Consider the following 22,717-nt stretch of genomic DNA (forward strand, 5'->3'; position numbering starts at 1 on the left):
ACATCCACAAGATTTGATATATATGATGACTTTTGTAATATTGTGAAAAGTACTACATGTACTACAGTGTGCTGAATTCTTCTTGATATTATTTTTTTTGTAAACACTTCCTTTTCCAAAATAAATTGGGAATGCAAACAATTGGAATTTTATTATCAACTGAAGTTATCCAAAACCAAATGCGAAACTGAAATCACTGCACAATTAAAAGTACTCAAAAGTTCATGGTAAAATTTATATCATCCATTAAGGTCATTGGCAACACAGCGTTTCCGGAGAAAAAAGGTTTATACATAGGTTTTTTCACTTATGAAAAAAGTAAAAAGTCATTGAGAGTGATCTCCCGTATGAAATTCTCTAGGCGCTGAAAACAAATAAAGCGTATGCTACAGACTGAGAGGTAAACAAAAGCACGTGTTTTTTTTTATCGGATATATTCAACTCTGCAGTAATAAAAGAAAAGCAGCGATGGGTTTGTTTACATTGTGCTGAGGTAACAGTCAACAGGTCGTCATTTAGAATAGGTACATGAATGCTGGGAAGTGCAAAGATGTGAAATAATTATGCTGAAAGTGGTGATAGCTAGGTAGACCGAATGAGAACGATTCTATAGGTTATGTGAAGGAGACACCATTAAAAATTACTAATAAATCCTTGCAAAAATGTTTTATGACTGTTCGTTTCCAATAAAGTAAATTATAGAATAGAAACAAACAACCAGTCTCTTGATCATTATGAATATTGATTAGATGTTAAGGGAAGTAACTCAAAATTAAAGAACAGTGCTGGTATTCCTGTGTTTTGTTTCAATATTTGAATTTTCAGCCAAAGTATATGCATGTCATCGGAAACAAGTTTTCAACAATGTATTTTATGTATAAACCTTATGAAATAAATGGGTTTTGGAGAAAAAGTATGGTTAAAAATAATATAGGCCCATTTTATCAACATTTTACATAGAAAATGCATTGAAAATTGTAAAAAAAACATTGATTTGACAAAATCTATAAAGGAAGGCTGGCTTGATGGGTAAAAAGGACCTAAATTGAACATGTTTGGTACCATTAAACCTGTTCAAAAAATCTTGAAAATTTCTATACGAAAGCCAGAAACATTGCCAATGTCCTTAATTCAGTACTTACTGATGTCCAAGCCAGCTGCTCTAGGATTTTCTTTTCTAAGCCCTGTAAGTGCTACAAATAGAACATATAAAAGTTTCAATTACTTAGCAGCATTTCAAAATATAAGAAGCAGTTTTCAGGTACTGCACTTCAAGTATCCCCCTTAAAGTATATTACATTCTACCTTCACAATTTCTTTGGTGAGTATTGGTTCTGCCTTGATGAAACTTTCTAGCACTTTGAAAAAGTCATATGAATGGAGACCAAAAGTTTTTATGATCCACGGGAATGAGAATTTAGAGTCTCCTGCACAAATTGTCCCAAATGAGGCATTCCCTACAATATAAAGGATATGTTTAAGGAAGCAAACATAAAACATTTGTAATCTGCATTTCATTTCCAGAATTTAGCATATCATTTCCGACAAATTTTGATTGAATTTCTTTCTTCAAATATTTTGTTTCATTTCCAGAATTTTTGCAGGTTACTCTGCACCAACATAATTGTAACCAAGTACGTGACAATGGAATTTTATAAGAATTTGTTTCCGTTTCCATATTGAAATAAAAACAAGAGGCCCATGGGCCACATCCCTCACCTGAGTAACTTTGGCCATTCTGTTACTTAACAGATTTTCCCATTTGCAATACCAATACTGACCTTGCACAATCCCAAAGGGTCATGATTTGAGCAATTTAAATTCTACACTACCTCGGGATGTTTCAACATATATTTCATCTTTTCTGGCCCAGTGGTTTTTGAGAAGAAGATTTTTAAAGTTTTTTCCCTATATATTTATATGTAAAACTTGGATTCCCTGTTGTGGCCCCACCCTACCCCTGGGGGTCATGATTGAACAATTTAGAATCTACACTACCCAAGGATGCTTCTAGAAGATTTTTTAAAGTTTTTACCCATATATTTCTATGCAAAACTTGGACTCCCTACTGTGAACCCCCTACCCCGGATCGTGATTTGAACAATTTAGAACCTACACTACCCCAGGATGCTTCCACATAAGTTTAAGCTTTTCTGGCCCAGTGGTTCTTTAGAAGATTTTTAAAGTTTTTTCCCTGCATACTTCTATGTAAAACTTGGATTCCCTATTGTGGCCCCGCCCTAATCCAGGGGGTCATGATTTGAACAATTTAGAATATTCATTACCCCAAGGATGCTTCCACATAAGTTTCAGCTTTTCTGGCCCAGTGGACAGTAGCTCTCCGAAAAAAATGTATTGACAGACCAGAGAGCTACAGTGCCACCCATTGTAAAAACTGTACATTTATTGCGCTGTTTCTCAATTTATTTCTCCATGTTTTTCAAATATTACTAACCATGTGATCCTAACATTTTCTTTTACCGTTTTCACAAAACATTCCTTATAATTGTTGTTAATAGCACTCCTGGCCCTGATATTGAATTGATCGAAAATTTTGTCTATTTATACTGCCATTTTTGTTTGAAAGATAATACGCTCTAAGTGTAAATGTCAACTACAACAGTACTTGAAATGAATAAAAAAATATATGAATATTGTAATTAACTAAACATTTCAATAGTGTTTTTAAATTTTCAACTGAAGTTCATAAATGAAAATGGTGTCATCATGCAGCCTTCTTCATCTTATTTATTCAAATCCGGACTATATAATAAAACAATTATGAACCCTTTTTGGTGTTGAATATGGTATGCTATTCACAATATTAAAAAATATCAATATTGACTGAAGCTTCGCCTTCAACAAAAACAACAACAAAAAAGTCCATAATCGTATTTGATCAGATAATAAGAAACATGATCAGATCAGAACAAACATGAAAATAATGAACATGATCACGTAATCCCAAACATGATTCACATTCATGTCTACATAATCACCATTATTATATGATCATGTTTATGATTATGTTATCACAAACACGATTACATAATCATAAACATAATTATGTAATCATATCATGTTCATGATTACGTAATCTTGTTTGTGATTATGTAATCACATTTATGTAATATTTGTGTTCATGATTACATAATCACATATGTGATTACATAATCACATATGTGATTACATAATCGTAATCGTGACTTCATAATCGCAAACGTGATTTATGTAGACATGAATGTGATCATAATTACGAACGTGATCACATTATAATGAACAGGTAATAACCTGCATGATTAGGTGATGAGACAAAAAATTTTGCTCATAAGTTCTGATTAAGAAATTTTTCTGTGCACTATGAATTTGCCCCGTTTTAAATTTGCCCAATTATAAAGAGGGACTGAAAATAAAACAGGGGCAAAAATTTCCCTGTATACAGTATATATATCAACAATTACACAAGTTCTTCTCTGAAAGACTTCAAAAAGAAGCCTGCATTAGTTTACTCACAAGAAGCCCCATAAGTCATCATCACAATCTCCAAAGCACAGGCCAGGAGGGAGACGTGGAAGGAGTCGATGTTCAGCAGCTTACTGAAGTCTGTCTGAGAGAGGCGCTCCCTCTCCTACAAACGTGACAAGGATATCATTAAAAATTCAGTATTTACAGTTTTTGTTCATTCTTATACAGCTCAAATGCTTGTTCTTTCAATGTTGTCAAAGTAACTTTATGAAACATCTGTAGAAAGATTTTAACAAGAGGCCCAAGGGCCTTGAATCGCTCTTCTGATAAATTATACAATCTATCCTAAAACCTAAGATACAACAACTGACAAAGTTTGATGATTCTTAGCCAGTTAGGGCTGAAGATATTTAAATGTAACTATAAAATACTATAAGTAAGTCATGGTGACCTACTTTTTGATTGAAATTTTCTTAGAACACAAGATACATTAATTGACAAAGATTGATGATTCTAAACCAATACGTACTTGAGATATTCAAAAATGGGTCACAGTGACATACTTATTGGTCAACATTCTCCGAAAACCCAAGGTGCATCAACTGACAAAGTTTGACAATTCTAAGCCAATAAGTACCCTAGAATACTTAAATATAGCCATAAAATGTCAAAAGTAGGTCACAGTGACCTACTTTTTGGTTGACATTTTCCGAAAACCCAAGATGCATCTACTGACAAAGTTTGATGATTCTAAATCAATCAGTACCTGAGATATTCAAAAGTAGGTCACAGTGACCTACTTTTGGGTCAACATGCTCTGAAAACCTAAGATGCATCAAATGACAAAGTTTGATGATTCTAAACCAAATAGTAACTGAGATACATAAAAATTTCCATAAAATGTCAAAAGTAGGTCACCGTGACCTACTTTTTGGTTGACATTCTCCGAAAACCCAAGATGCTTCTACTGACAAAGTTTGATGATTCTAAGCCAATAAGTACCTGAGATACTTAAATATAGCCATAAAATGTCAAAAGTAGGTCACTGTGACCTACTTTTTTTTGGTCGACATTTTCTGAAGACCAAAATGCATCAACTGACAAAATTTAATGATCATAGGTCTAATAGTATTCAAAATATGCCTTTTAAACAATTTGAAGACAAATGCCAGCAAAGTTTAAAAAGTAGGTCACAGTGACTTACTTTTTAATAAATATGTTATAAGGACCCAAGATGCATCAACTTACAAGATTTGGTGATTCTAAACCTCTCGGTGTCTCAAATAATGGGATTAAATGTTTTAGAAAAGATTAGTCATCAAATTCAAAAAGTAGGTCATGATGACCTACTTTTAAAATGATGTTGTTTGTGGACCTAAGATGCACCAACTGACAAAGTTTCATGATCATAGGCCTTAAAGAGTCCAAAATATGCCTCCAAATCAATTTGAAAACAAAAGCCCATAAAATTTAAAAAGTAGGTCACCATGACCTACTTTTGTATTAACATGATGTTAAGTCCTGAGATGCATCAACTTACTAGATTTGATAGTCTTTATAGTAAGCAAAATATCAACGTTTTTAATTAAGTGTAAATTTTGGTCAACTTTGAAGTGACCTTGAGACCACGCCCTTTGCCCCAGGGTCATGCCTTGAACAATTTTTAATCTTCAACATATCCCAACCCTTGTATGTAAGTTTGGTGAAAATCTGCCTGGTGGTTCTGGAGAAGAAGATTTTTTTAGCAACCAGTACTTTTGGTTGTATTTTTGTGATTATCTCCCCTTGTTTTAGGGTCCCATCCCTAGTTTTAGTATAAATGGTAGCCCTTGGGCCAAGGATACCCTGTGACAAATTTGACAATAATTGGCCAAGGGGTTCTTGAGTTATGGCCAATATTCTCAAAAGTTAACGCACACCGCACGACGCACACCACACAAATGGCCATAGCATTAGCTCTTTGAGCCTTTGGCTCAGAAGAGCTAATTATAAACATACACAACAGGGTGCATTATGGCATGAGAAGAGACAATTTAATTAAAATTAGATGATAGATCCACTTGCATTCTCGCTACACTAACATATAACAACATCCCATAGATAGTCACATCAGAGGTTAAATTCTATCTATCAATCAAATTGTCACTTGTAAAATCATTGTAAATTTGTTGAAGTGAATAAGTCTAGAGTTGTTCCGAATTTGACCTCTGACGTCACCCTACTTGGGATGTTGTTAGATGTTAGTGTAGTGAGTGTGCGAGCGGATCTATCGTCTAATTTTAATTAGATTGTAGAAGAGAATATCTTACATGGTTAAGCATGGACTCCATGACTCTGTAGTAGAGCCGCTTGGCCAGGACGTATCTCTGTTTAGCAATGGCTGCCTGATTTCTGTCTGTTTGCTGCATAAAGCCATTGATGAAGACTGTCTCCATTCTATTAACTCTCTCTTTGATGGAAGTCAGAGGGTTCTGAGAGCAATTCTACAATGGAAGCAAGTGGGCTTTGAATAATTGATGTCGGAATGGACTCTAATAAAAGCAATTCTACAAAGTTCCTTAACTACATATTAAAGGAATAACACTTCCTATTTTAATATCTTTAGAAAAATTATTTTACAAATGTATGCTAAGGGCCCATATATAATACCTACTGTAATTCAGAAATGGCTTGATTATCCTTTCTTCATTTGGTCATTAAATATTGCATTTATTTTACTCTTTGATAGATCAAACTGTGTTTTATGTCCAGACAAAAACACCTACCTATAAATCTTCCTGAACAGTGCTCCAAGTTGCGACTAAAATGGTCGCATTTGCGACCAAAAAATTGATTTTGCGACTAAAAATGAAAACACACTCGCATTTTCGCGACTGAGAAAATTTGGGCTGGAAACGTCAATTTTTAAGATCGGGATCGAGATTTCATTTGTAAAGATTCTCTATCAAGAAAATGTTTGAAGACATATACTTAAATACACTTTTCAAAGTGTCATATAGACTTAGATCACGTAATGTTATGGCAGCATGCTGTACAAAGTTTGATAGAACCAGAGACGTTTATAAATAATGTTCCTGATAGAATGGCATCCAAACTTCGTAAACTTTCTAAGATCCGACCTTGTTATTGAAGCATTTGTTCAATTGCTTGCATATCACAATGAATCACGCTAATAAGGAGTGTTTTGGCGGCATTTATAATGACTGTGTAATGGGTTAGGTACGTAGTAGCAAGTAAACATGACAAACAGCAAGCAAAGTCCTGTCTCAACAGCTCTCAAGCTTGTATTTTCATTTGATAAAATTTTATTTCTGTAATCAGATTACTTGTTTTCTTCTGTACAACCATAAGGGTACATGTATTCAATAAAAATATTTCATTCAACGTAGCAATTTTTTTATAGTCACAGTAATAAGTAATCTTTGATATAATAAAGACATAATACATATCCTTATTAATTTTAAATTATCAAGTTTTATTCACAAAATGTATTTTTTTTTTATTGCGAGTGAAATATTTGATTATGGCGACCAGAAATTCTGAAATGGCGACCAAAAAAAATTTTAGGTCGCCATTTTGCGACCTAAAAGCAAGTGTGACTTTGAGCACTGCTGAAAAAACAATAGATATTAAATATGATCTTTTTCCTTTACCTTGAAATGAGCGAGAAGCTCAGGACTAGGTTCATCTTTTGTGGAGGACAGGATTTTCTTTAACTGTTGGATGGTGTTTAAAGCAGCTCTGTAATACAGAAAAACAATAAGCAGATAAGGATATTTTAAGTGATAAATAAAGTCTGCTTTCAAACGATCTAATGCAGGATCGATTAAAACTTGAAATTTCTGTTGTATGTGTAAGTGCACTCCTTTTGAATTCTATTTAAATACTGATGAAGCATTAACTGCACAAATTACATTCATGTGCCTTTGAAACTGCCATCACTGAGTAGTTTTTTTTTTTAAATATATACTGGTATATTAATAATGCTTAGAATGGTGAAAGCAAATACAAAATGTTAATGCTACAATAAACCTTAAACTAAACAAAAACTGGGTTTTTTTTAAATACCAAAGTAACTAGAAATTAACATAAATCATAAAAATCTCTCAATACATACTGGTTTTACTTTAACAAAGGATGAGAAATGAAACCATTGCACACAGACCAAAACTGTAGAAAAGCATTTTAAAGGAATTTCACAGAAAAATTTTTTAATCACGGCAACACTGTTCATTGAAATCCAAAACCGATGCACTATTTCATAATCTTAGTGTAGTGTACTTGTGTGCCAAGTTATATTGAAATCAGATCAAAACTGTAGGAAACAGTAGCATTTTTAAGGAATTTCACAGAAAATTCTATTTTTAGTAACCATGGCAACATCGTTCATCAAAATCAAAAACCGATGCACTATTTTATGTATCTTAGTAGAGTCTACTTGTGTGCCATAGCCAAGTTATATTAAAATCAGATCAAAACTGTAGGAGGAGTAGAGTTTTGAAAAATTGTTTACAGACAGACAGACAGATAGACAGACGGACGGACGACAGACACCTTACTATCACATTAGCTCTTCTGGTCTCTGACCAGTAGATAAAAATTCCAATACATAATTATTCAATGATAAATTCTGCACACATACACTGTAAAAGTGAAAATTTTCAAAAAATTTTCACAAACTTTGTCAAATATTGGACATTTTAACTTATCAAAGTGTATGTAAATCCTTAAACTAACAAGCTTCAGAACAGGTATTAAACATTTTTTCAAAACAATGAGTAGTGGGAAAACTGAGAATCAACAAATGGATTCATATACATGTATATACAATTGAATGATTAAGCATTGGAAGAGAATCTACCTGAGAGTTGCCTCTACAGAATCTCCATTAACGGACAGTGTGTTTATTTTCTCTATCAAGTCACTATAATGTGTATAAATACTTGTAATTAAATGAATAGCATGAGAGATGAATACTGGATTTTTCTACAGAAGAGGACAAACTCTACCTGACTGGGGTAATTGGTGGTCCATCTGGTTCATCATTTCGCGGTGATGACAAATTTCTGAAAGAAAGAATTACCACAGTAGTTTTAGAAATATAAATAAATATATACATTTTCATAAAGACACATGATTGTATATACTGTCTTTCAAACTCTATTTCCCCCTATAATGTTTGGACTAAGTTAAAAGTGCACCTTTACCATGACTATTGGCTAATTCAATCTTGACTTTCACATTAAGGTAAATTATGCATCTCTGCACAGATAGTAAAAATTCCATCAGTCACGAATGTAAAATCTATTATTAAATATTTCCTTTTATTCCTAGAGTTGTAAAAAGCAATCACAGACAGTCTTCATGAAAACTCACTGGTCCAAACACCGAGGCCAGTGAATTTTGATGTCGGGTCAGTGAAAATCAAAATTCAAGAAGTCCGATGGGCTTGTTAATTATAAAATCATACACAGTCTATATATATCTTACTTACTTGCATAAATTTCATTGATATATAATATAAAAAGAACAAGCACGTGTTGTTGAATCGTATTATTGTAACCCTATTATAACATGGATGTATTACGTAACAACCGGAACTAGCTAGTAACTATTAATTACTATGTAAAATGTGCGAATTTCCAACGAACAACTTACCGAAATGTGACAAAGGACGAAAAATGGCGGCATTCAAAAGTTGAAGTACGTAAACATGTATAAATTTACAGTTAGGCCATATAAAATTGAAATCTTGGTTCTCAGGCCCGCGCGCATCCGTTTTGAGGTAGCCGCATTGCCGATTTTATTGAATTTTTGATAAAATAAAAAGTTGGTATTGCAGAGACCAATCCGGGAAAAAAAATTCAGACTTCATTTGTTTCGTAGTTTAGTATTCAAATATCACTTCCGGTAGCCATTTACAATGAGATTTTGGCTACTTCGTTTGAAAATACTTTCGAGGACATTACCTACGATGTTTACACGCTGTTAAGCAGTGGATAAAGCAGAAATTTTGACCAGAAAAAAGTATATCTGTGATTAAAAAATATATCTTTATGTTAAACACACAATTGTAAATTAAAATTTAAAAAAATACCTCCCTCATCTACTTTATTGCCAATAAAATGAAAAATAAAATGCCGCCCTCCTGCATCTGTTTTGGAGAAAATAGGCCTGAGAACCAGGGAATTAAATTTAGATAGCCTTATGAAAATGTATTTATTTTATTTTTTAATTAAAGGGCCAGTAAATTATTATATTTCCTGGTTTGACTGGCCAGTTAGTTTGAAAAGCAATCACAGACCTACTGTGCAGTAAAATTCATTTCGTATGAACAAATATATTGCAAATTCAAGGATAGAGCAAAGTTATCTTGGGTACCGCAGCTATATAAATTTAATGAAATCCTTCTACACATATAACAAATCATGGATATAGCTTAGTAATTTCATAGGTCCCGATGACATCATTATAACCGAGTTTTACTGTATAATGGTTTACAAATAAAGGTGTTACCCATTCTGTTCCAGTGGCTGTAGATGAGGGTCATTTTGTAGGAACAGCAGTTCATTCAAATCTCCTTTCTGTTTGTAATCCTTCTCATACTGGTCTGTCAGTGTTGACAACTAAAGGGAAAAAGAAACGAATTAACAAATACAGTTGAATCAGCATCTAGATCATTGTTATCTGATATATACGTCATAGTATGTTTAAGTCCAAACCACATATATTCTTCATAAATAACTGACTGTAAAAGCACAAATATTCATGACGGATTAAAATTTCATTTATTTTGTTGTTAACAATTATCAACGAAATTAAATCCCTCATGAAATTTTATTTGACTATATGTTGAATAGGGTAACTTTCAAATCAATGAAATTAAATGACCAGGAAAGTATTTTTGATGACAAATCAATGAAATTTTATTCCTACGAAAATTTGTGCTTCTACAGCATAACCTCAATATCTTGAATCCTCACCCATCTCAAAAAAAATTCTCTGGGTCCCATTGAGTTTTCGACAGTAATAATGGACCGAATCAAGGTAAAACCCAATTTGATCTGTTACAAAATATTTATAGATGCTTTCCAAGACAGGTTTCTTGAGGAAATCAGTACAAGTAATATCTGTGTTAATCCTAGCCCTAACTTTTTCACATTTCTCAAATACATTATCTACATGTAATGTACATGTGCATACAGCATATCCAATATAGAGTTAAACTTCTGAACATGAATAAAAAGGCCTACAGCTTTCATTTTTTTTCTTCCTACAATTATGTGTTTTTATTTGGTATAAATTTTGTATACATGTATATACAGTACCTCCATGCCCTTTTCTCCTTGAAATAATCTCTGAAAACATGGCTCCACACTGTTTTTTTGCACAAGGACTACCTAAAATTGCATGTACATATTGTATTGCCCAATCCCATGATAAATTATGACAAAACAGACCATCTCCAGTGTACATGAATCACACTGGTGACCAAAGTGAACACAGACCCATCTTAAATATTTTTAAAAAGAAAGAATTTATTCCTTGTTAAATAATACAATTTTTGCCATTTTCAGTATAAGGTATTTAAATGTAAACTGAATTTTTTTTTCATTTTACTTTTGTCAAATAACAAATACACACAAGACCATCCCCCCTCCCACAGTATATCTGGATGTACCTCTTCATAGGAGAGATCAAACTGTTCAGACAGAGTCTTCAGCATTAAATCAGACTGCCTCTCGGAATCCTCAGCAACTTGCACTTCATCTAAATTTGGGGACAAAATGTCAGAAATGATTAAACATGGATCATATACATGTATAAACTTAATAATGAAGATTACAAAATTTTCCATTATGACACCTCCAGCAAAGTAAGAGTTTGTAGAACTTCCTAAGTACATGCTTTTATCTAATGATGTTTTTGAAATTTATATAATTGTATATGTATATTATATATTCCAACCTCTTCACTCTGTTTTACTATAATTACCATATGGAGAATTGAGCTGAAAGCCTGGTGTGGTCCTCAGCACATACTCATAACAACAGACCAGGATATAGAAAGCTTCCACTATCTGTCCATCAGTCAGTAATCTCTCTGAAATAAGGTACATCGTAAGATGAACATGTAAATACAATGTCTTTTTTTTGTTTTAAGATCTATATAAAATGTTTTTGACTTTGTAAGACTGCATCCTATAGATAATGCTTCATAACTTTCATCCATAGCTCATGACAATCCTTCAAAAAAAAATTTTATGATTTTAGATTAGGTATTTAAATAATTTTTGTCACACACATAATATTTTGTGTTTGATGTATACAGGTACATGCATCTATGAGTGGGATGCATGAATCAGATCGATTTATTTCATTTCTATGTTGTTACTTCACAAAACACACTAAATATCTTCCACTGTGTAAATAAAACATGCATGCTTATAGTGAAGAAACATTATACAGTTATTGACTGGGTATGAGGGCCACATATGATTTGTTGGACCTGAAGGTGAAAATGTTGCCCGAGGCCGCAGGCCAAGGGCAACATTTTCACCTTCAGGTCCAAAAAATCATATGTAAAATATCCCAGTCTATAACTGTTTTGTTATACCCTTCACTGCTCACTTAAGAGTGATCAATTTAATCAATACACGCTATATTATCAATTATTTTGTATGAAAAATTATCTTCTTCAGTAAATATAAAACATCAAGCTGAGAAAGAAAAAAATCAATTATATATCTATTGTATCACAAAAATTATTTATCACAAAATAATAATAATTATACTCTTCCCTTCTTCCTTACCTAGCTGTTAGCAACAACTCTTATAGCTCTTAACTTCGGCTATTTTCGCGTCGCCGATATTTCACGATGATTAATTAATTGTGACGTAACAGAATGACGTTGTCACACACATAACAATTCTTATGTAAGACCGGTCAATAGTGAAATTGTTAGACCGACTGAATAAACAGTTCTTTTGTTGGACTTTTTATAAGTAATAAATATATAGAATGATATTTATAAGGGTATAACAAAATGAATTGATGCTTGCGGCAAATTAAATGTTTTTCTCCTTGGCTTTAAAATGTGAAAAATTTGCAGATATTGGGAATTACATATATTTGTAACAAATTTAAATTGTCTGCCCCTGGAACTTTGTTAGAAACACATTTTAATGAACATTGCTTAATCATTCTGGCCAGGCCTTACCTTTGGCCAACAGAAACAGGAGCCAGCAGAGCTGTTTTTTGTTTGTCACACAGTTCTCTGTATGTAGGGGGATACTGCTGGTGTCCCTTAAAAATGAAAGTAAACCCAAGGTTAAAAGCAGGTCATTTTACATTATCTCATCATTAAAGCAGTAAGCTGTGTGCTCTCAGCAATAAATAACCATGTTTGATTTTTTTTATAACAGAGATGAAAAAATAATTATTCATATTTGTTATTGTGTATCATTAACTGCAATGAATTTCCTTAGATTAAAAATACAAGGACAATAAATACCCTCTCTGTTCTTCTTTGAAAATGGTAGAACACAACCTAATGAGAGAAAAAATAAATGAAAATTACAAAAAGAATACCAAAGCTTGTGCCCATAAGTAACATGATATATTCTGACTAAAATGAAAACAAGTCCCTAACAGTTTCTTTTAAAAAAATCAATTAAACCCCTTCCTGAATTCAAAAGTAGGAGGTGTAAAAGTGTATTTCAATAAGACACACATAAAATGAATGTTTATTTCCACAGAGGACATCTGTGAAATAAAATGTTTATTTCGTGGTGACATCTGTGAAATAAATGTGCGTTTCAATGTGACATCTGTGAAATTTATACATGTATATTTCAATATGTTGACATCTGTAAAATTAATATATATTTCAATGTGACATCTGTGAAATGTATTTTTGGACACACAACAACATAAGACAGAATTAAACCCATCATATCACCTTTCATGAGTATGAAACAAAGCTGACACAACACAGTACTCCTTCTCTAGATGTTTTAGGTGGAATCGCACAGCCTCACTTAAACAAGCATCACGGAAATGGTTCATCCACTTAAACAATACTGGCACACTGAAAAATAAAACATATAAATACCTTTATAGTACAAAATCACAGATGCCAAAAAATATATCATAATTTATATCTGTGTCAAATCAAAGCAAGTTTCATTATTTGTTGTAATATCATTTGTTCGTGTTACTCAGACGGAATTACAAAATTCATCAGCACTGACAATTGGCCAAAATGGGTTATCGATTTTATATTCTCATACCATATACCTATCAGCATTTTTATGGCAATTTTACTTTATTGAGAATTTGATATGCATAATGAGAAAGATATGTGCATAAAATAGCTACTCTCTAATAAATACGGATGATTAATTGCTGGAGAATTATTCTTTTCTGACTGTTAATACTACACTTTTCTGTACTCTTTATAAAAAGAGGTTCTTTTGCAACAGAGCTCATTCTGTACAAACTATTGGAGAAGATTCTGGAACACAATTCAGTCAAATTATAGGAGAGGAATACTACTCTGGATGAGTAACTGACCTGGTTTGTGACTTCTGTAGAATATCTGTCACAGTGATATCGGGTTTCTCTAAATACCCAATCTCTAGCTGAGGATCTGACGGTCCATATGGCATTCTGGTAGACAAAAAATATAGAAAGATGCAAACTACTTCTAACACGTTATGAGATGTCAAAAATTACAGGTTTACAGCTATCTTTTCATTGAAAGAGCCTGTTACTTAGTCAGATAAAGTAATGTATACATTCATTTGAGTTACACAGCTAGTTCGTGTACATGTATATCACATAAATGTATACACAAAAGAAATTGTCAAATTCAAATTAACATTACCTTACATCGATGGCTGCAATATAAATAGCACACACTATTGCACTGGGTTTGGAGATCAGCTAAAATCAAGACGTGTGAATTAAACAAATATCACCAAAAAGTATTACATTATTCTCTTGCATTAGTAGTGAATATTGGCAAAAACTTTTCATTAGGGATAGCAAATGGACAAATTTGTGTTATTCCTTAAATCAATGATCAACATACAACATTAAAATTTATATTAAATATTCGCTGTACATTATGCTTCTATCTTTTAGTTAAAAAAAATGTTTCTATACAGCCTCTTTATATTTTTAAACCTTAGGAAAATAAGTCTTTATAGAGTGTGACTAAAATGGGTAGCGAAATCCGGGCCGGGCCGGGAATTTCGAAACTGAACACCGGGTTTTTGATAATTATGAAATAAATACTCATTCTTTCTTCGTGAAATTTACAGACATAGTTTATAACTATAAGTTTTGCCTTCGCTGAAAATTTTAACTTAAAATGTTGTGTTTTCAATGATTATCGCCGATTGTCCTTTTCCAGGTGACTAAAATGGGTAGCGAGCCCGGTTTACTCATTTTGGCGATTTTAAGCTTAATGCATTGAAAATGTATGTGATATTTGCATTTATTGGTTGTTTATTAACTTCAAATACTTAAATTGTTCAATCATTATGAAATTAAATGTCGATTACTAGGGTTTTTGTCATTGTTCGTGGACCCAGGACAGGTCAAAACCGGACGCGTTTGCCCGGGACAAACTTAATACTTCCGGATTGTCAGAGAAAGAATGTAGATTTTTTTTTTTCCAGTCCTTGACCTATACGTCTAAGAAATAAATTGGAAAATAAATAATAAAAATATGCAAATCAAACTACAGTCAAATTATATTTTAATTATGTCATTGACAATTTTTTTCTGCACAATATTAGCTTGGTGTTCAGGTATGTATTGTAACGTTTTTCTCTAAGGAGTGTTTTGTTGTTACCCGCGTCACAAAATATTGTGGATCCCGTGTATAAGATTGGAACTTTAGGAACCTATAAGGGCAATCGGCTCCAAGTATAAGGGCCTCTGCACCATTGTTAGGTGTCAAGACACTTAATACATTTATAGCATCTGATAAGCGCCATAATTAGGACATTAATTAGACTTCCAAGATAAGGGCGCTAATCAGGTACCATGTTTAGGGCTTATCAAATGAACAAAAATAATATTCCTATTTTATTAACAACTGTAGCATATTTACATATATAAACAAAAACATTACAATGGTCCCTCCTTTTGAAACATGACTTCCATTGTCATTAATATTTAAAACATGAACATGAAACAGAATTATACGTAAAATCAAATTACACAAATGCCAAACAAAATCAACAGAAAGACAAAAAGTAAAACAACAAAATTATATCAAACCAGAAGTCTCTGTCGAGACTGAAGCTCTACTGGTTTGTACTTATAGCAAAGGAAGAGAAAAGTACTTCAGCAGTTGGGAATTGAAACTTAACAACAGCAATAGATAGAATAATGATCCTTGATAAAGTCTCTTTAAGTTCGTAGTGTAGTCTACACTCTACAAGTTTGCGAAGTTATATTGAAATCAGACCAAAACTGTAGGAGGAGTAGCATTTTAAAGGAATTTCACAAAAATTTCTATTTTTAGTTACCACGGCAAAACCGTTTATTGAAATCAAAAGCTGATAAACAGAATTATGTATCTTAGTGTAGTCTACTCGTGTGCCAAGTTATATTGAAATCAGACCAAAACTGTAGGAGGAGTAGCATTTTAAAGGAATTTCACAGAAATGTCTATTTTTAGTAACCACAGCAACAAAGTTTATCGAAATCAAAAACAGATATAGAAAATTATGTATCTTAGTGTAGTCTACTTGTGTGCCAAGTTATATTGAAATCAGACCAAAACTGTATGTGGGGTAGCAATTTAAAGAAATTTCACAGAAATTTCTATTTTTAGTAACCAGGGCAACAACGTTCATCGAAATCAAAAACCGATACACAGAATTTTGTATCTTAGTGTAGTCTGCTAGTGTGCAAAGTTATATTGAAATCAGACCAAAACTGTAGGAGGAGTAGCATTTTAAAGGAATTTCACAGAAATTTCTATTTTTAGTAACCACGGCAACAACGTTCATCGAAATGAAAAACTGGGTCCGCCGTCAAAACTCTGAGAATTCTCAAAAAAATTCTCAACTCAACTTCTGATAATTACTCAGCTGAGAATTTGAGAATAACAGAGTTTAAGGTATAATTATTTTTCTCAACTTTTTATGACGGCCGCTGAGTCTGAGAATTTTGGATTTGGGAAAATTCTCAGACTTGAGAGCATTCTCAGACTTAAGTATGTTTTATAACGGCGGACCCTGATAAATAGAATTATGTATCTTAGTGTAGCTTCTTGTGTGCCAAGTTATATTGAAATCAGACCAAAACTGTAGGAGGAGTAGCATTTTGAAAGAATTTCACAGAAATTTCTATTTTTAGTAACCACGGCAACACCGTTTATCGAAATCAAAAACCGGTATAGAGAATTATGTATCTTAAAGTAGTCTACTTGTGTGCTAAGTTATATTGAAATCAGACCAAAACTGTAGGAGGAGTAGCATTTTAAATGAATTTCACAGAAATTTCTATTTTTAGTAACCACGGCAACAACGTTCATCGAAATCAAAAACCGATACACAAAATTATGTATCTTAGTGTAGTCTACTTGTGTGCCAAGTTATATTGAAATCAGACCAAAACTGTAGGAGGAGTAGCATTTAAAAAAATTTCACAGAAATTTCTATTTTTAGTTACCACGGCAACACCGTTTATCAAAATCAAAAACCGATATACAGAATTATGTATCTTAGTGTAGTCTACTTGTGTGCCAAGTTATACTGAAATCAGATCAAAACTGTAAAATGAGTAGCATTTTGAAAAATTGTTTACAGACAGACGGACATACGGACAGACAGACAGACAGATGGACAGACGGACGGACGCCGGACGCATTACTATCGCATAAGCTCTTCTGGTCTCTGACCAGTAGAGCTAATAAAAATGTCACTAGATTAAATCAAAAGTTTATCACACTGGTAGCTTCACATGGATTTCCCTGGCCTTATTTTCAACATTTTCTCTTCCCTTTTCCAGGCTTTCCTTCCCTAGGTTTTAGGCCGTATAAAGTTGACTGACACCTGACCTGCGGCATCAGTCATCTTAATTAATATAATTCCTTACAGTTCTCTTTTCAACACTGGTCCCTGGTCCTGCATTGGTACATGTACTTTGGGCTCTCATATTTTTATAGATACTGTGTGATCCGTCACCCGCGCTTGGAGGTTTGGTAGTATCCGCAGCTGCTATTTCATTGTTCCATTCCCCATCTTGAATCTCATACAGAGGCCTATAGCCTGGTTTTGTCTCCTTTGGCAATTCTTTTTCCCCAATTCGCAAGCACTCTTCTTGCATTGCATTAAGAACTGCTTCTTGAAGTGACCTAGGTCTGGTCTGTTTCACTGCGAGTCAAAAATCCTCAGATTGTCCACACTTATTTAAGAAGGACTGTATAGCATTTTCTTCAACTAAATGTGGATTTCCTGGATAGGCCCTTCGGTACAAATCTTCGATGGCCTGTCCTAAATCTCGCAGGGACTCACCCGGTAGTCTTCTTCTCAATTTTGCGTCTGCAATATACCTTTCTTTCATTGCAGAATGCCCGAATCTTTGGTTCATCTTATCCTTAAGTTGCTCATAGTCTTTCTGTACAGTAAGGGGCATTTCATAGGCATAGCTCTCGGCTTGTCTTCGCAAGGTGCTAAGCAAAGCTCTGCGAGATTTCTCGGGTCCCCATGAGTTTAATTCTGATATGTTTTCAAAATACTGTAGAAACTCATCCCAAACATCATCATTGGCCCCTGAGAAGGTCCTCCTTACTGGGTATTCATTGGTTTGTTGACCAGCATTTGGTGTCGTAAGACTGTTTGTAGGTGTCCCGTCAGCAACCGGAAATTCAAAATTGTACCCAAGTCCCTGAGGAGACCGATTATCCAAATAAGGAGTAGTGCGTCCAGATTGCCCAAAAACTGTAGGTTCCTGATAGGTGCATGTAGGGGCATTAGGTGCACTACCACCAGTATAGGGTGTATCACTGGGTATCAAAGAAATTTCCCTTTCCTTACTGGCATTCAGCAGACCTGATCCTGCATACTTCCATAATACTCTGATTACCGTAGCAAGCAATATCATACTCGTTATCGATATTAGAGAAATTACTGCATTTTCTTGAGATCCCTGCACAATCCCATTCTCTGGAAAATAGATCCAGGTCATCACCATCAGGGAGCATCCTATCAAAGCAAAGAGTACCCAAACAAGAGGCCCATGGGCCTTATAGGTCACCTGAGTATCATGTAACAACTTTCGAACAATTGAATTTGTTTCGGACTTTTAACCAGATGCCAGGAAATTCACAATTTTGAAAGAGGTACCATTGCTTATCAAAATTATAAACTTAGCATGCTTATTTTGGTTACTTGAAACCCAGAGGTAGATCAGAGTAACAAAGAGAAAATGCATTTTCACTTTTAGAGAATTTCAGGGCCCCTGGGTCAGGGCTTCTTCTGTTAGGGCGGGTCCACAGTTGATCTCCTCATCCCACAGTAACCACTGACCCTAGGGCCACATCTTTCAAAATTTTGGAAATTTTTTAAAATTTCATTTCATCATGCTGTTGATTAATACCGAAGTGCAGATTTCAAAGCATTAAATTATTTCAAACTATGTTACCTCCCTCCCCCAAAGTACCTCTGTCCCAGGGGACAGGAAATTAACCAATTTTGAATGAAGCAGGTTTTTTTTCATAAATATATACTAAGATCATTGGCATTATACCCAATAACAAAGGAAAAGATTTTCAAAGAATTCAAGCATTTTCACTATATAAACATTAGAGCCCCCCCCTCCCCCAACACAAAAATCTCTAACCCATGTACCCTTAAATTCAAAAATCTCAGAGGCATCCTTCCTCCTCATAACTATGTACATAGTTCATTGATTAAATACTCAGGTGCAGAAAAGAAGAGTTTTAAAGAATTTATGCATTTTCACTATATATTCAATAAAGTCCCGCCCTAAGTCCAGAACCCCCAACCCAGGGGCCATGAAATTCACAATTTTGGAAGAGGTAGCCTTATTCAACATAACTATGTACTTGGTTAGTTTATTTGATACTCAGGAGCAAAGAAGAAGATTTTTAAAGAAATAATTCATTTTTTACTATATAATCTATATAGCCCCACCCTAGCACTAGAACCCTTGACCCTGGGGCCATGAAATTCACAATTTTGGAAGAGGCAGCTTTATTCAACATAGCCATGCACTTGGTTAGTTTATTTCATGCCCAAGAACAGAGAAGAAGAATTTCAAAGAATTTATGCATTTTCACTATATAATCTATATAGCCCCACCCTAGCACTAGAACCCTTGACCCTGGGGCCATGAAATTCACAATTTTGGAAAAGGCGATCATTTTCAACTTACCTATGCACTTGGTTAGTTTATTTAATGCCCACAAACAGAAAAGAAGAATTTCAAAGAAATAATGCATTTTCACTATATAACCTGTTTAGCCCCGCCCTAGCACTAGAACCCCTGACCCTGGGGCCATGAATTTCACAATTTTGGTAGAGGACTCAATGCTGATTACAATCATACCAACAGTTTAACTGCTTGATGTCCAGGAGTAAAGAAGAAGATTTTAAAAGACTGCACTAATTTTAGTGGTTTTTGCCCCACCCCCAGGCCCCAGGGGGGCAGGGTCCATGAAATTCACAATTTTTTTTCCCTTCACCCATAAATGCTATATGCCAAATTTGGTTGAAATTGGTTTAGTGGTTTCAGAGAAGAAGCTAAAAATGTTCAAATGTTAACGCACGACGAACGACGAAAACAGATAGCAATAGGTCACCTGAGTTTACTCAGGTGACCTAAAAATACCTAGGTTAAGTTACTTGTTTTAGGTACAATCGAGCCATTTTGGACAGTTATGCCCCTTGCCAAGGATGCAGAAAAATTCCAATTATTTGGGGGAGAGGGGGCATAAGTGTTTTACAAACATCTCTTAATTCATCTTTTTATTTGTTACATACAAAACAAACATTAGCATACAATATACTGTATACATATGTAATTACACTGCATATACGGTTGAAATTAACATTTTCACAATTGTATTATTTTATTTAATCTATTAGAATTTATGGTGTATCTTTGCTATTACTTCCATTAATCAATAGGAACATTTATTAATTAGACCCTGTAACATGCAGCAGTTGAAGAACACCTGCCGCTTTTGGTGTCAAAGTGAGTGCGATCAGGACATTTGATGGCTTTGGCTTCCCCGCTATTACATCTATAATATGCATCACACGGTCTTGTACTGAATCTGTAACTGCCATCTGGTACTCCAGAACAATCCGGTAGTCGCCCAACTCCCCGTGGATCAGATACCGGTATAGCGAACCTTTGTGTGCATATGCCTTTATAGAGATATGTTTGTGTTCCCCATAGAGGGTCAACTGGACACTGCCCCTCCTCCACTAACCTATTTTGATAGCACCGAATAAATGCTTTATGGACGAAAGGATGTTCAAATACACCATCAGGTAGATCAAAACAACTTGGATGATTTCCATTACCACAGTTTCCACCGTGTCGGTTCAAATATGCAATGTACCAGTAGCTGCCTAAAAAAGGGAATTGTATGGTAACCGTTTTGATTTATTTAAATACATCACAGGGCATGTCTTATGAAATAAAATCATTTTAAAGTAAAATTTGAAAATGAATTGTCAATAGGTATAAGGAAAATTTTGTGAACAGATGTATGTCATCAGAGTAATGTTGGTTTCCATCGAAATGAACAGTAGCAACTACCATGTATTTTTGGTCGAGGAATTTCAAAAGGAACGGCAATTAAAATATGAAATATTTCTGCTTTTATTCTCTTTTCTTAGACAAAAGCTCAAATGAGCAATGTTTTTTTTTAGACCATAACCCTCGGAGGTACACACGGAGTATTAGCATTAATAAGTTTTGAAGGAATGGGATGGTACTTTTTCAGAAACTTTTGTTACATTTTTTTCAAATTCTGGAATTTGCCAGTGTTTGTATTTATAGGAGCGAAAACTGAAAGGACGGCATTTTATGGAAGGTTTCATATTAAAACTACATAAAAGGTTATAATCACAAACAATGGGGAAGGATGTATTTTAGAAAATTGACTCAATGGAAATTCGACTTCTTTGTAAAATTCCCCTATCGACCACTAGTAACCAGATCTGTTTTTAGTTTTTACAATTTAAAAACAATGCTCACAGTAATCTTTTTCTTCCCTGCGCGATGCACAATTGACGTCAGTGAAATTCTCACATTGCTTTGTTCTCTCTGAAAATTGTAGCGGATAGGGACATTCCGCTACCCTTTCTGGAAAGGATCCCGAATCATGAAACTTATCGTCTGCATACGGATTGCAATACAACTGACAACTTTGTGGAAGAGAAGAGTTACCAGATTTACAATCACCCATATCAGCATGAAACACGGTTCCACTTGGACATTTTTTGATTGTTATATCACCATTGTCACACCTATAATACGCATCACATGCACGACCTATTCCAAAATAATCTCCAAATTTCATCAGTCCACTGTCACCAGTAAAACGATAAGTACCATCAACTTTTTGTTTACAAGACGATAAAAGATCTCCAAGATTGTCTTGAAATAGGAAACCCTCTGCTGAAATGCAGAAAAGAAATGAGCTAAGACTCAGTGTTTTCAATGTAATCTTCATGATCCCTTCCTTTCATTGAATAAAAATTTTGATAAGAAGTAGTGGAAAGTTCTTTGCTCTGTAATATTATCTCACAGGTGCACCTAATTCCTTTGTAACTATGCAATATTCTGATCTCAATATGTGTCAAAGGACACTAAATCATCCTTCTTTATGAAGAACTGCATGGCAATCTTAACCTTAAAATTTAAATCGCATTGGCGTAGGAAGCAAATTGAAAGGAGGGGGGGGGGGGGGGGGGGGGGGGGGGGTAAGTGTAAGAATTTTTTTTTAGACCTACACAAACACCTGACAAGCAAAAAGGGAAAATACAATGTATATCCGTTGTCCAATCACTTAAATCCTATTTCTTGGGGAGGGGGAGGGGCTGTAGTTTCAACATTCTTTCAGTACCAATTTTTTCCCCTAAACACTATCTAACCAATTCTCCCCATCAGCAGAGATGCATCAGCAAGCCATATGCCTGAAATACTAAAATACAGGAAGGCATAGAAGGTGTAAAGCAACTGCTGAAAA

The 22,717-nt window shown here is 34.2% G+C and overlaps 2 protein-coding genes across 3 annotated transcripts in view; both read right to left on the minus strand.

The window, feature by feature from the left end:
- Window positions 1-22,717, minus strand: part of LOC134234149 (retinoblastoma-associated protein-like) — a 43,649-nt gene that overhangs the window by 11,140 nt on the left and 9,792 nt on the right. Inside the window, exons 3-18 of one of the 2 annotated variants that reach the window (XM_062716208.1) lie at window positions 14,354-14,412; window positions 14,041-14,136; window positions 13,427-13,555; window positions 12,980-13,015; window positions 12,686-12,771; window positions 11,461-11,568; window positions 11,147-11,235; window positions 10,794-10,865; window positions 9,982-10,091; window positions 8,475-8,531; window positions 8,327-8,389; window positions 7,119-7,206; window positions 5,775-5,948; window positions 3,514-3,628; window positions 1,306-1,457; window positions 1,143-1,193 (exon numbers count right to left, since the gene is read on the minus strand). In XM_062716208.1, coding sequence (XP_062572192.1) covers window positions 1,143-1,193; window positions 1,306-1,457; window positions 3,514-3,628; window positions 5,775-5,948; window positions 7,119-7,206; window positions 8,327-8,389; window positions 8,475-8,531; window positions 9,982-10,091; window positions 10,794-10,865; window positions 11,147-11,235; window positions 11,461-11,568; window positions 12,686-12,771; window positions 12,980-13,015; window positions 13,427-13,555; window positions 14,041-14,136; window positions 14,354-14,412 — 1,485 coding nt within the window. The remainder of the gene's footprint in view (window positions 1-1,142; window positions 1,194-1,305; window positions 1,458-3,513; window positions 3,629-5,774; window positions 5,949-7,118; window positions 7,207-8,326; window positions 8,390-8,474; window positions 8,532-9,981; window positions 10,092-10,793; window positions 10,866-11,146; window positions 11,236-11,460; window positions 11,569-12,685; window positions 12,772-12,979; window positions 13,016-13,426; window positions 13,556-14,040; window positions 14,137-14,353; window positions 14,413-22,717) is intronic. The other variant, XM_062716209.1, reaches the window with a different exon arrangement.
- Window positions 20,483-22,269, minus strand: LOC134234164 (uncharacterized). The gene is made up of 2 exons (XM_062716225.1): window positions 21,724-22,269; window positions 20,483-21,092 (listed from the first exon to the last, which is right to left on the minus strand). Exons 1-2 carry the CDS (start codon window positions 22,199-22,201, stop codon window positions 20,656-20,658), a joined length of 915 nt encoding a protein of 304 aa, XP_062572209.1. The 5' UTR covers window positions 22,202-22,269; the 3' UTR covers window positions 20,483-20,655.

Source organism: Saccostrea cucullata, unplaced genomic scaffold, assembly GCF_032062105.1.
Source record: "Saccostrea cucullata isolate Sc308-1 unplaced genomic scaffold, CSIRO_AGI_Scuc_v1 ctg237, whole genome shotgun sequence".
Lineage (NCBI taxonomy): Eukaryota > Metazoa > Mollusca > Bivalvia > Ostreida > Ostreidae > Saccostrea > Saccostrea cuccullata.